At 37.5% G+C, this 13,529-nt stretch overlaps 1 protein-coding gene across 13 annotated transcripts in view; it reads right to left on the minus strand.

The window, feature by feature from the left end:
- Positions 1 to 13,529, minus strand: part of PIK3CB (phosphatidylinositol-4,5-bisphosphate 3-kinase catalytic subunit beta) — a 101,268-nt gene that overhangs the window by 35,265 nt on the left and 52,474 nt on the right. For all 13 annotated transcript variants that reach the window (XM_055816940.1, XM_027779519.2, XM_027779521.2 and 10 more), the window contains 5 exons: positions 7,785 to 7,970; positions 5,822 to 6,047; positions 3,999 to 4,222; positions 1,162 to 1,344; positions 731 to 901 (listed from right to left, as the gene is read on the minus strand). In XM_055816940.1, the coding sequence (XP_055672915.1) occupies positions 731 to 901; positions 1,162 to 1,344; positions 3,999 to 4,222; positions 5,822 to 6,047; positions 7,785 to 7,937 (957 nt within the window). In that variant the 5' untranslated portion in view covers positions 7,938 to 7,970. The remainder of the gene's footprint in view (positions 1 to 730; positions 902 to 1,161; positions 1,345 to 3,998; positions 4,223 to 5,821; positions 6,048 to 7,784; positions 7,971 to 13,529) is intronic.

A 13,529-nucleotide genomic window follows, 5' to 3' on the forward strand; every position in this document is an offset into this window, starting at 1 on the left:
TATACAAGATGCCCTAATGGGGAAAAAAGTTGGAGAAAACGCTCAGCTGAAAGGTGAGTGGGGTGGGGCTGGCAAATTACATTGAGTACTACTGGCTGACAATTCAGAATAACTCTTCAAGTTTATTATTCATTGTGAATATATACAGCGTGCACAACAGAGCCAAGTCTGTCCACATTTCTTACGAGTGACAGTACATAAATCCTAACTGTGCTGTAAGGCCATAAGTCTAGCAATAAAGGAAGCACTATGTTAAAAGATGCTAGATGTGTATTATCACTGAAGTCGCAACACCATGCAAGGTATCTGGCACAATGTGTAAGATCGGACCACTACTACCCAAGCTAGTGGAGCCTACACATTGCAGGGAGGCTGCAGAATCCAGGTTCTCTGCAATAACTTCTCCAGTTGGTGGTAACAGATCATTGTTACATTGATCAGTTACATTGATCAGCTCTTCTGAGTTGTGATTAAAAGCAGAATCAATAGGAAAGGAGACTGTGCGGGGAGAAGGAGAATGGATGAGGTGAGGGAAGGTAAGAAGTTTCCAAAAAGCCTCAAGTTCTGCTATTTCTGATGCAAACCTCACAAGCAACAGAAAGCTCCAAGGAGACCCAGGAGACCTACACTGGGAAACAGCAGTAGTAGCATAAATCCCAGGCACTGTGATTTATATTCCACAAGTCACTGTTTCTTTGGGGTATTAGATATTCTCCGTATATCAACTTACAGTTGTTGTTCTTGTTTTTTTTGGTGGCAGAGGAAGAGGAAGGTTGGATGATTTGCGGTTTATGGCAGCTTCTACAGCAATCATCTCCTGCTCACACATTTTCTTTATGGTGCAACACTCCACTAGAGTCAGCTGAGGAAGAGTCCTGTTCATCACACAGTTGCGTATATACTAAAAGCCCATGGGAAACAGTTGTTATCAGCTAGTAGACTATTTTTATGGCAACTTTCAAGTCAAAGAAACATAATGTATTACAAAGATACAAAGGAAATCGTGTATATGTATTTTACAATTGGAGACGGCTGCAGACATGAGAAGGAAGTATACTACTGTTCAGCACAGGTGACCATTCAGTGGCACAAGAAGCAAGGTCCAATTTTGGCCAAGGCACCAGAGAACTGTTATGATAAGTTTCAAAGACCTTTATTTACCTGAAACTGAATTAATGGGTGATCACCAAAAACATATTCCAGTCGTCCGCTAACTTGCAGCACATAGTCAGCAGGATCAACCTCCTCATCTTCTTTTCCATGGATAGTCAAACGTTTTCGGATTGCCAGCTCATTCAGCTTGATGGGATTCATGTTAGGAGACACCTGAAAACTAAATACATCCTAACAAAACACAAACAGGAATACTGAATATCCGTAGTCAGATGTACAAGGCTTAAATTCTAGCACACACAATAAAATAGGCAGAAGTAGTTAACTTAAAAAGTCTATTTTAACACTCACAGTTAATGTCTACGTCTTCAGTGCAATCAGAGCAACAGACACCCTAAAAGCTGCAAAAGGGTAAATTCCCAAACTTTTATGGTATCAGAAGTACTTCAAAGAAAACAGAACTTAATTTTGATCTAGGAGCCTGTATTTTACAATGAGCATGAGTGAGACAATAAACCATGCATATATGTCAAGGTATTTAGCTGTACTAGATGTGTAAATTTTTCTTCCTTCTCGCTACTAGCAAGTTATCCTCTTTCTAGGTACCCCTGTACTCAGAAGAAAAAGAAAGCTTCAGGTAATAAAGCAGAAGAAACCGTTAATGTGATTTATGTACAAAACCACCATCTTATTTGGAGATTTGTGAAAAGAGGGGTAGCAGCCAATACCTGTAGCATTCCAAATACAGCATGGAAAGGTGCTGCATTTTCAATGAAAATTTTTAATCAGACCTTTAGAGACTATCTAAATATTTCCAGAAGTATCTCTAATTTTGATGTGTTCTAAAAAGATAAAGGTAAGAAGTTACATTCTTCTTTAATTTTTTTTAAAAAGCTTTAAATTAATTTGAAGTTTCTAATGTAAAAGCTCTTCTGTGAAAACTTACCTCCCTTAATCTACCACATTATGCTCTGCACATGCTTATTTGCAAAGGTTGATCCAGCAAGTTCTGGGGTTTTGTTCTGATTTTGTTTTTTTGTTTACACACAGACACACTCCTGAAGATGTAAGTATTCTAAAAGCAATCATTTACAAATGTGAAGTGTTGTCTGGCTTACATTCTTTTGACTTGTGCTTTATTTATATAGAAGTTTACTAGTAAGAAGCCAAGCTGCCCTAATGGAAAAATCTACCTTTGTATGTTATTTTCTCAGGTTCTGCATGGTTCACAACAGCTTCCCCCTTTCAGAAAGCTGCCAAACCGCGAAGGCTTTCTTCTCCTGTCATAACTGGTAGTGGGTAGACAGGGAATGACATTTTTCCTTCCCAGGAAGCTGGGGACAGCTATGACGGCTGCCTTACTTCCAAACTGTAGGTCTTTGCACTTAGGTCACAGAAATGGGGATCAGTCTCTTTCTCTTGCTCCAGAGACGATCAGGTAGCTTTTATAGCTCACTCATGCATCCTAGATAAAAAATATTTTAATATTCCCTTCTCTCAATCTTGCAGCGTTCCTACTGAAAGAACACAACAGTCCCCCATACCTTCCTATTTAATTCTTGTGAGACTATTCTGATACTCAGATGATTCTAATACTCTGGAACAGAGTTTACTGCTCTAAAAAGCAGCTCAGATTTGAACTGTTAATAGCTTTGAAGGTCAGAACTGGCAGCAGAAGCATTCGAAACATTTGAAATGTCAGCAGCCTAAACTATTACAGCGGCAGGCAAATACATTCTGCACCAGCACGAACTTTTGCACTGCTTTTGTACTGTTATCATATGCATATATATACACATTAAATACTTTAATCTAAAGCTGACAAACACAGATATTCTCACTCCAGAACAGCTACAAGTCCTCTGTTAACCCAAGAGGACTGGAAAAAGGTTTTGTCAGAAAAACACCTATGCATCCAACATCAGCTAGTGGTACTGGACCAAATTCAGCATTCACCTCTGCATTAAGTGTCTCCAGAGTCAGGTATGATTTTACTATTTGGAATTTTTTATTTTTTAATTTTTAAAAAAGATAGTATCAGAAATAATAAAGTTTTGTAAATAAAATCAGCTGAATCATTAGTAAATCAGTATCTAGCACATGGGTCAAAATGGACACCAAATATAGACTGAGATATTAACACACCTGTGAGATGTTAAGGTTTCCAATGCTAAGCCCTCACCATTACCCAAAAGAATACAGTGCGAAAATGAGTACTGGGAATCTGGACTGGTGCTGAATTATAGCCTCTTCAATACCAAAAACCTGAGACTAAATAATTCCAGGTGGAAACCACAGGTGTTTTTATTTTAAAAATACACTAGGAATTTGTTAGCTAAAACAAAAAGGTACCTCTAAGTTTTAGCTACTGTTTTATCTGTCTATGTGCATGTCTAGTCTAGGGAATACTAATTCCTCTTTTTTTAAAATGTATTCCTCAACCTCATTAGCAGATCAACTCCAAAGATGTTCAACAATGCATCACAGAAAGTGCATTGAATATGGTGCCTCCCAATTCACCGGCATCCCCTGAGCCTAAAACTGAATGCTAACGAAGCAACACAGTAACAGCTGGCAAAAAAAGTCCTGACAATTTTGAATTACACTTTACATTTAAACAAATGCGAAATAATATAGAATATACAGGTTAGACATTTTGACTTTAGAAGCAGAACTGTAATTTGACTTTAGAAGTTCAGTTCACAACTGTAGGTTTGTGTCCTCACTTTCTTTCAAGAGTCAAGGATCCTGATGAAAGAATTTGCATTTTAAAGCAAACACCATTAATGTTAGTATTTTATTTCATTACGTCCTTGATCGATCACATGCTAATTCAGATCAGGATCAAGAACAGCACAGGAAATGTGATGAACAACCACTCCTACCTGGCAGTTATCAAAATGAACAGCCACTACAAGATTTCCACTATAGAGCTTATCTTGGAAGCTCTCTGGAATAACAGGCTCCTGTTCTGGTGGGTAAGTGTGTTTTAACCAGTCCATCCAGGAGAGACCCACAAGCGACTGAATCTTTTCCTCACTGATTCTCCGCATTTTAGCTCGGAAGTCATTCACCTCGGGATCTTGTAAGGCATCAAACTCATGGAGACCTGAAAGAATTCAAGCAAGCAAAAGGATACCTACCTAGACAAACACTGCCCATTTATTTACCACCCCACTCAAACTTTTATTATCTTTAAGGTTACAGAAGTGGCTTTCTTCAGATATCACATCCAAAATGGGTGCTCAAAAGTGAGCTGGGTTCTATGGTGTCCTGTACATCAGTGGACTTGCAAAGTTATTTGCACAATTCCCATGCAACCTGGCACGAGAGTTTAGTTCAAATAGCAAGAACCAATGCCTCTCTTAGGGACTATTAAACGGAAAAGCCAACCCCACCCTGAGTTCAAGACAGTTTGGAAAGTTTTAAGCCTCTCCTCACACGAGCAAATGCATCATAAAGACCATAGAGGGGACTAAGTGTTTGCAAACGAGGGTTTTTTTTAATTCCACAGAAAGCGAACAATCTTTTTTGATTTGTTTAAAAGACAAAAAAGGGCAATAGTGGGACTGTAAATAGATACGTTTGTTCTTGAATATTCCTTGTGACTAAAATCTTCTACTCAAGGCAAAATGACAGGATTGAAAATTCAACCAATTCAAGACCAGTCAAGTTCCTTTTCCAAAACACATCAAGAGAGAATACACAGTGGAGAGTCCACACAGCTGCAATTCTTTGGCACTTAAGGGAGTATATGGCCTGCAAGTGGGTGTCTCTTGCTTTTCTCTTGAAATTTGAAGGACATCGTCCAAATTACACAACGCACTGAACACCTTTTGAGAACAAACCGCTAAGTTCAGAAGCTTAGACAGGAACCCACTTTTTCCACTCCTAAGGTACAAAAGAGGGGCTGCCTAAGGAAGGATCTCGCACAGCTATAATAAGCAAAATACTCAATTAAAGTATGTGAATTTCTCAGAATCTGTCAGAATATGTTTGAATGGTTAAACTGGCTAACTGTTTCCATTGTCAGTTTTAACAAATAGGCAGACAGTGTACTACTGAAATCTAAACAAAACCTGCAGTCTTTATAAAAGAGCTAACAATGGTTCATTGTTTTAAAACAAGAGGTATGACCTCACACGACCCTGTCAATCTTGATTGTATAACCAAGCAGAGTAGATTTAGAAGCTAAAAATTCTGTAATAACATCAAAAACAAGTTACTGTGAAACTTTTAAAAATAGCTTTTCATTGTTTGCTGAAAATCAGCACCACAATTGAGAGTAAAAACAAGAATCATATTGTTAACCAACTCAGAAACCATGTACAACAAACCCACAATAATTTCTAGTTTCTTCTGCGCCTTCAGTTTGCTATTAGGCTATTTATGACAACACTTTTCAGGGATTATGCTTTCCTTCACCTGGTAATAACAGTACAGATTTCTCCCTCAACTAGTAAGATAAAATTTGCTCTTGTCTGATGTAGTAATACAATTCAGTGCCAAAACACAATAGAGAAAGTAGTTTTCAACAACTTTCAAATGTTTCATCCTGAGTATTTAAATTCTTTTAAACTACATCAGTATCAGATAAAGAAAGGGAAATTCTGTCAGGGAAATACTTAATGTTCCCTGCCCAATTATTAAGACCCTCAATACAAAACAAAGTTTACCTTTGTTTTTCAAAATAATCAAATGTAATTACCTTTGCCTATAAGGACACCTATTTTGGAATCCAACTTTTCTCCTGGATCACAATTCCTCGTCACTAGTTTAAGGACAGGAAGAAAGGGTCTAACATCACAAAGTCTCCGTGATTCATCCTCTAATTCTTCATGTACAGCAGTCTGATTCACGCATGAGAACATGTAAGAGTCAATCTCCATGAGGAGATGAAAGAGCGGATAGGAATGTGCCTGCTTCCATAACAGCTGCAAAGAAAGTACATAAAGAAAGCATGGACATATCTTATGGCACTGAAGGTAACATCAATTTCTATTTACATTCCCAATAGAATGTAAGAATAACATGTTTGCCTAACTTGGTTCATTTTTATCCCTATATATGGTTACATATTTACTTTTTCTTGTTTGGAGGCCCTACCTTGAGGTTACTTTTAAGCAGCAACTTGTGTGCATAAATATCCCAGGGGTAAAAAATACATAGGGACAAGTACTATGAGGTGATGAGAGAAGGGCAGCACTAACCCTCAACCTGATGCCTATCCTGGGATTGACCCAACATAGTCCTACTTGCAGCAAAAGTTGCAGGACTGCGGCTGTCCCTACAGTAACAAGTTTATCAAGTCATCTTTTTATACATCCAATTTGGGCTTGTCACAGTAACGTGGTGGGAGCAAAGCTACTAATCCGGTATTGCCCTCAAAGTCTTCATTATTGTTTTGTTTTCAAATACAGTGATTTCTGTGAAAGACCTCTGTAGTTATAATCAACATCCCTTTTCTTTGAAAAAGAGCTAAATATCAACAGTACCTGTTTATAGCACATTAAGTTTTAATGTGCCAAAACCATCAAGAAAACCAAACAGCTTAGTTCAAGTCCCTTATTGCTGTCACTTACACACTTGTTTTTTTAAATTCTTTATCATGTGAAATCACAATCAGCTATTCCATTATCTTACCCACCAATTAACCTGTAGTTGCCTAGGTTACCCTTTTACTAAAAGAACAATTAACATTTTTCCAGTTAGAATCATTTCAAGTATTTGCGTATAGCACATAACTTATTTCTTGGATCACTTCAATTTCTAGTGGCACTCTCACTTCTTCTAAAACACTAAGTGGTCCACGGAATAAAAAAAAAAAATAATACTTCAGTGTCTAGAATGTTTCAAATTACAGTACAATAAATTATACTACTGGTACAAAGAAAATTTCTATAAACAAGTGAATACTGTCAGATTGAATAGGAATTAAAAACAATGTATTTATTTACCAGGCAATGCAAGTAAATCACGCTTTATGTTCTTTTAGAAGTTTATTATGCTTAAGGAGCAGATTACTTTGTGTTGTACTTCACCCAGTACATAATTCCACAGTACCCTCGTTAAATGCTCTCACATGGCCATTATTTGATGAAAGGTCAGTAGATTACTCTTTAGTATCTGTGGTTATTTCCTTACCTCCTGCTCCCCTTCCTTTGCTTTGAGTATTCCCTCACTTTTTAAGTGATGCCCTAACAAGGCACTTGTGCACAACTTGTAAGAAGTGGCATACGCCGTTTTTATTAAAGTACCCATCTTTGGTGTCAATTAAAAGAAGCAGGAGCACAACCTGTGACTTCTCCATTAAAAATCAAATCAGGCACAGTGTCTTCTCTTTGCACACTAATTAGAGACATGTTAAATCAATGTACAACATACTATCAATGTGTTAAAATAAGGCTTAGATGTAGCAACACAGTATTAATACAGGGCTATTAGAACAGTTTCTGCTGAAGTGTAACCAACAGCAAGAAGCAATTTCTCCAAACCTTGCCATCTGCCCAAAAACATTCCAAACCCCCAGAGTCATATACACCTTTATTAATCAATCTGCTATGCGTGCACATTCAATACACTTGATTTTCCAAAAAGCACGTAAAAGTCAGAAACAGCACTCATTCCAAATATAAGTTTAACTTCAAAGTTAATTGACCATTTGGTATTACCTGTTTAATATGAGATATGGTGGCATCTCGAGGGACATCCAGGTTGATGTAGATTCCAGTGGGCAACAGGAAGTCCACAGATATTGAGCCATCAGCACCAATCTGCGAATCCACCGCCCAGATGTCAAGGCTGTCTGTCACGGCAGGAGGCATTATGGAATCTCAATAATATCATAACCACATGGCCTTAGGGGAAAAAAAAAATATTAAAATTCAGTATATTTAACCTTCGATAATTAGACACACATTTTAAAGCCTTTGGAAAGATTACATAAGCCTGCTTGTACAGCTCAGCTTGCTAGTCTGGGGTCTCAAATGCCAATACTGCAAACACATAAGCATAGTTTTTATACTAAATGGAATTAATGCGTAATAAAAGCACTTGCCTGGTAAAGCACTATTGTTGAGATGCTTATGTCATTAAGATAAAGTGATATGAGAACAGAAATAATTAATTAGAGGTTAGCTGAAATTCATTTTAGATTTTCTCTAAAACAATTTATCTTCATAAAATACAATCAAAATAACCTTCTTGGATGAAGCATGGCAACATTTAATATGAAAACACATGATGAATTTCCTAATTTTGTTTTTGCATATTTCCCATTAGTTTTCCATAAATGTGGCCAAAGTGACATATTCAACTTGAAAGTCTAGATTAACACAGGAAAATCATCTTCAACTCTATTACAAAGTGACATTCCCCTCAAAAGACATTTATTGCAATTTGCTTTCACCCTTAAATAAAGATCACCTCCTATGAATTCAACGCACTGTGTAAACTACATCCACTGCAGGGTAGGAGGAAACCCTTTGTGTGATTTACCTCAACTCACTACACTGGCTTCCCGATTACTTTTCCTTGTATTTCAAGACTTTTTTATTTACTCTTCATTCTACCACTAGGCTTTCTGACCTTCCAAGACTTATTTTTTGATTACCACTCTCTAAAGATGTGTCTTCACTGTTCACTGAAGTATTTACCTTCCTCTTCATCTGACAAAGGGCTAGGAAGTGTTGTAAAACACTATTGTAAAGCACTCCTCCACTAAGGACACATTATCCCTACACCTTTTTAATTCTTCTAAGACATCACAAGATGTGGGAAGTCACCATTTGTAAAAAAAAAAAAAAAAAAAAAAGCCAGTATGTGCAACTCCACGACTGCTACAGCTTTCCACCACATTTACCACTCTTTCCCTTCTCTTTTAGATGCCTTTCCTGCTCTGAAATAGGCCTGTTCTGCTTAACTGAATGTATTTCCCCTATTACAGCACCAGTAGAAAAAGCAGGATATAACCAATACACAGGGCTGCTGTTCTTTATACATCACAGAGCAGGTTCAAACAAGAAAAAGATGTAGCACAACAGCCTTCTGAAATCCAGTTGCTACTGCTGGGTACGTGGTTTAAAAAAAAATGTTTGACACACAGTATTTTCCCCTTTGTTAAGACACTAGGCAAAATCCCTTCTCAAAGGTTAATGCTTTCTACAGATGCTAAACTTATAAGGGTATACTGCACTACGTTGCTTAAATTGGTCATGCCATTGAATTACAGACAATTAGTACTGTATGCAATCTTTCCAAATTTATATGCATTTATGAACACAGCTGTTCAATCCCAAAGCACTTTATTACTATTTGTCCCCAAAACAAGCAATGAGGAAATCTTTTTGTAGTGCACCATAGTTGAACCGCCCACAAAACTGCAGGAAACCAACTACATCATCATAAGAAAGATGTTTCATTCATCTCCAGCTTACATTTTTTCTTTATAAAGAACAGCTTAGTTTAGGAAAAAAATCACACTGCCAGTTACTAAATCCAAACTTTACGATATGCAGGAGTTAATGCATCATTTATTTTGAGTTAAATTTATTTGATACTCCTATTTCACAAAAATTCAACTCTGTAAATTGGTAGGCTTTTAAACCAAACAATTCATTGTCATATGCATCATTGTCCTTAACTGACAACAGCAATGCAGAAGTGGTACTTCAGAAAGTCTCTTTGTAATCCCTTGCTTGATACCGACAGCTTGCAATGAAATAAATAAACAAGAAAGCATAGGGGAAAGCTAAATGTGCCTACAATGAGTAACAGAATATGCCAGCAGCACAAAAATCAATTACTAATTTTTTATTGACAAACAAGCTATTGACATTTTGTACATATTAAAAAGAGCTGTTCAGTGCCAACTTTTAATGATCATCATTGTTAAACAAACAGTATCATTTAAATGACCATTTAAAAATATTCACAGTCCATCTCTGCTTCCTAAGTACTGGTTTCCAAACTCCAGTTACCATAAATATATAAAATCGCTCACCTGACATTTAGAAAAATTCAGATGATTAAAATCTTCAGCAGAGAAAGAAGGTTGGCTACAAAGGACTGAAATGTCCTAAGGCTTACCAGGCACAGCAAGTCCAACACACCCATGGAGCCCAGCTAAATACTCAAAGCAGCTACTCGGTACCACAGCTGTGCTACTATTGGCTTGCTAGTCCAAAGCTGCCTTAGGTATGAGAGAACATGTTTAAGTCTCACCTCTAACTGCCACGTAAATACACCGAATAATGAGACCCAAGTCATTTCAAAACCTTTCCATACAGTCTTAGCAAGGTTGTGAAGACCCACACAAGCATGACTGCTGCCAACACAACTTGTTACCACACTAAATATGCATTCACTTAATTTTTTGCCTGTACTAGATAAAAATACAGTAGAAATTTAATGAAGTGCAAACAAACCCCCTCTAACTTTCAGAAAGCATAAAATAAGGAGAAATATTTTTACTCAATAGAAGCAACAATTAGGGAGCTCCAATCTTTGTCATTATTGAATAATAGTTTATCACCATTGGGTCCTCACCCCCAAAAATAAAATCTACTACACTGCACCAGACTGAATCAAAACAAGAACTGGAGGTGAGACTGCGGCCCTGGTAAAAACAACAGATCAGATATGGAAATATTTTTTCTTAATTACCAGATCTTTACAAATCCATCCATCCTTCACCCATCAATGGGCGTGGAAAGTTTAGCATGGTGTATGATCCCTTTAAATTGTCTAAAAGAAATAAAATTTAACCCCATCATGCAACACAGGCTACACTATTAGAATAACATAGCATCTACCCAAAAAGTCCAGAGAAAACGCATAGTTCCTCACTATCAATCAGTATACCTTTAACAAGCTACTACTTAAATATGAAACTATTTCTTTTCTTTCATCCAGCTACTTCTACCCGTGACATCTTGGCTGCAATTTTGTTGTAACTGACAACAGTAGTCACAGAAAAAATCATGTGAATTATCTAAAACTAAAAATTTTTCATACTTGGACATACTATATTTTCAGTTATCTGTGGTCATCATGGTAAAATAAAGCAGTATCACCGTTATAAAGCATTATTTTAACAGGTACAGCAGCAAGGAAAAACTACAAGGAACAGGTGAATATATTTTGTTTATCATTTCTGTTTTAATTCAGCACAAGACCTTTTCTATTTTCATCCTCTTTTGGATGTTTTTCCAGCACATTTGCAATTGTCGAAACCACTTTAGCGCATCAGCAAAATTTTAAAACGTTCTAAGAAACAAAACTCAAAAATGCTGTTACATACCCTATAACCTAGGCACCGCAACGGACAGAGTTATAAACTTCTTGTAAGACACTTGTTTATAATTATGGATTTCCAAAACAAACATCAGAATCTTTTAAAATTACATTTCCATTTTCAACTAAAAAGGGAAGAGAAATCATCACATCAATCTGAGCATGCTGGGAAACTATTCTTGCTTTCAGACACTTACTCAATATTTCCTTCCTCAAGGAAACAGGTTACTGTCTTACACAGTCATCACCCAGTTTCCACCAGTAGCTGACATCACAGGGGTCAAGAGAGAACAAGTATTTATACTGAGAATAACACTGATTGCCAACATAAGACGGCTGTGAGAATGAGTCACGGGCCAAACTGTAAAATGTGTGGTGGCACTAGTGACTAACAATCTGACATCTAGTAACTGAAACAAAGGCAGAAAGCCATCTGGATTGGGAGCAATAGCACCGGAGACATTTTAAACAACTTCCAGCTAAAGGAAAAAACGAACAATCAAAATAATAATAAAAAGCTATTTCAGGCTGTTAACCTCATAGCTATTCTTGCCTACTGTCATGGTAAAAACAACTTCTCATACAAAAGGAGGAAGTAATTAAAAGAGTACTTAATCTTGGCTACTCAAGTATCTAATCAATGATTATTTGCATTTAATAGCAGTTAAGCCAAATATTAAATGCTCTTCTAAGTCACAGGTATGTAATATTGACAGACAGCATTCAAACATTCCCATGTAAGCTGTAAATTCTCTCTAAACTTTGACTTATTATTTTCAGATTCATATGTATGTGACACACACATACAATCTCAAAACTGCTCAATTTATATTTTAATATACCAACAGGTCCAAAAGAGCTGCTTAGACTAATGGAAAGAAACAAAACATCTGCAGAACAAGAAAGACAGAAAGAAAATTTTAACACTCATATTTATATTTAATATACACAGACAAGAAGCCCTACAAGATTTCTCAAACCAAGACAACTGCCTGCAATTTTTACGTCTATAAACCCGTACATCTGGTATGTGCACCAAGCGTTAAGACTGAAGTGGAACAACTATCACTACAAGCTGTCAACATCTAGGTTGTAAGCCTCCACACTGCACCATAATACGGTTTTCCTAACACATTCCCAAGCGAGCCATGCAATCCAACGCCCGGCCCACCGACAGCTAGAGGGGAATGCCCACCTCCCCCCTTCTGCTCCCTCTACTCCAGGCTGCCCCGTCCTGCCCCAGCACACCTCACAAACAGTATCAGCCTATCATCCAGGTGGAATCAATGAGTAATTTTCCTTCACGTTATCTAGTTGAAGTAAATCACAGAAGGATCTGAAGAGTGCCAGAGCCTCTGAAAGGAGAGGAATGGAAGCAGGACTTTCCCATCAGCAGCAAGGCCCCAGGTTGTGTCACTGCGCTTCAGGTAACTAGGGCCTCAAACACAGCTCTACAGTGGGCTAAAACTGATAGCAGATCACACTGCTCTTCCTGTCAGCGTGGTAAGAACACTGATCCAACTGAGACTTTAGGTATTTCTCTTCTTTAAAAACAGTTTTCAGTAAACAGCTTTCCAAGCAGGCAGGCTGCATGAACACAGAAAGAAGGTGGTGGTAACACTTAGCTGGGAGCAGGGCAGGAGCATCCCTTCGGACAGCAGTCTGCATTCTGAACAACTGAAGCGACACATGAAATAACACTTTCATTTGCTTTCACCAGAAAGAAAGAATGCCCAAATAAAAGACAATTAAAACTCTAAATGCCTAAACCAAAATGCGTACTTCACATAATAACACAGTTCCAGCTCGGTAAAAGGGGAGGGAGGAATCTTGTGAACCATACAATAAGTTACATAGATTTTCATCACTGGTGTCTTCCATAAACATTCACTTGTCTTGAAACTGCTTCACCAACGGACCAGCCTGTTGTACCATATTTTTGTCTCCATTATGGATTCCTGCAGAGAGTGAGAATTTCCTTGTGAAACCAATGTGAAAGTTACAGAATTTAACTTTCATCTTTCCTCTGTGTTGTGACCTTGATCATAAAATAATCAGATATTTTAAGCAGAAGAGACCAGCCAACAGGCCACAGCCCCTGAACAGCTACTGAGAACAGCTAT

This window comes from Falco peregrinus, chromosome 12 (genome assembly GCF_023634155.1).
Source record: "Falco peregrinus isolate bFalPer1 chromosome 12, bFalPer1.pri, whole genome shotgun sequence".
Lineage (NCBI taxonomy): Eukaryota > Metazoa > Chordata > Aves > Falconiformes > Falconidae > Falco > Falco peregrinus.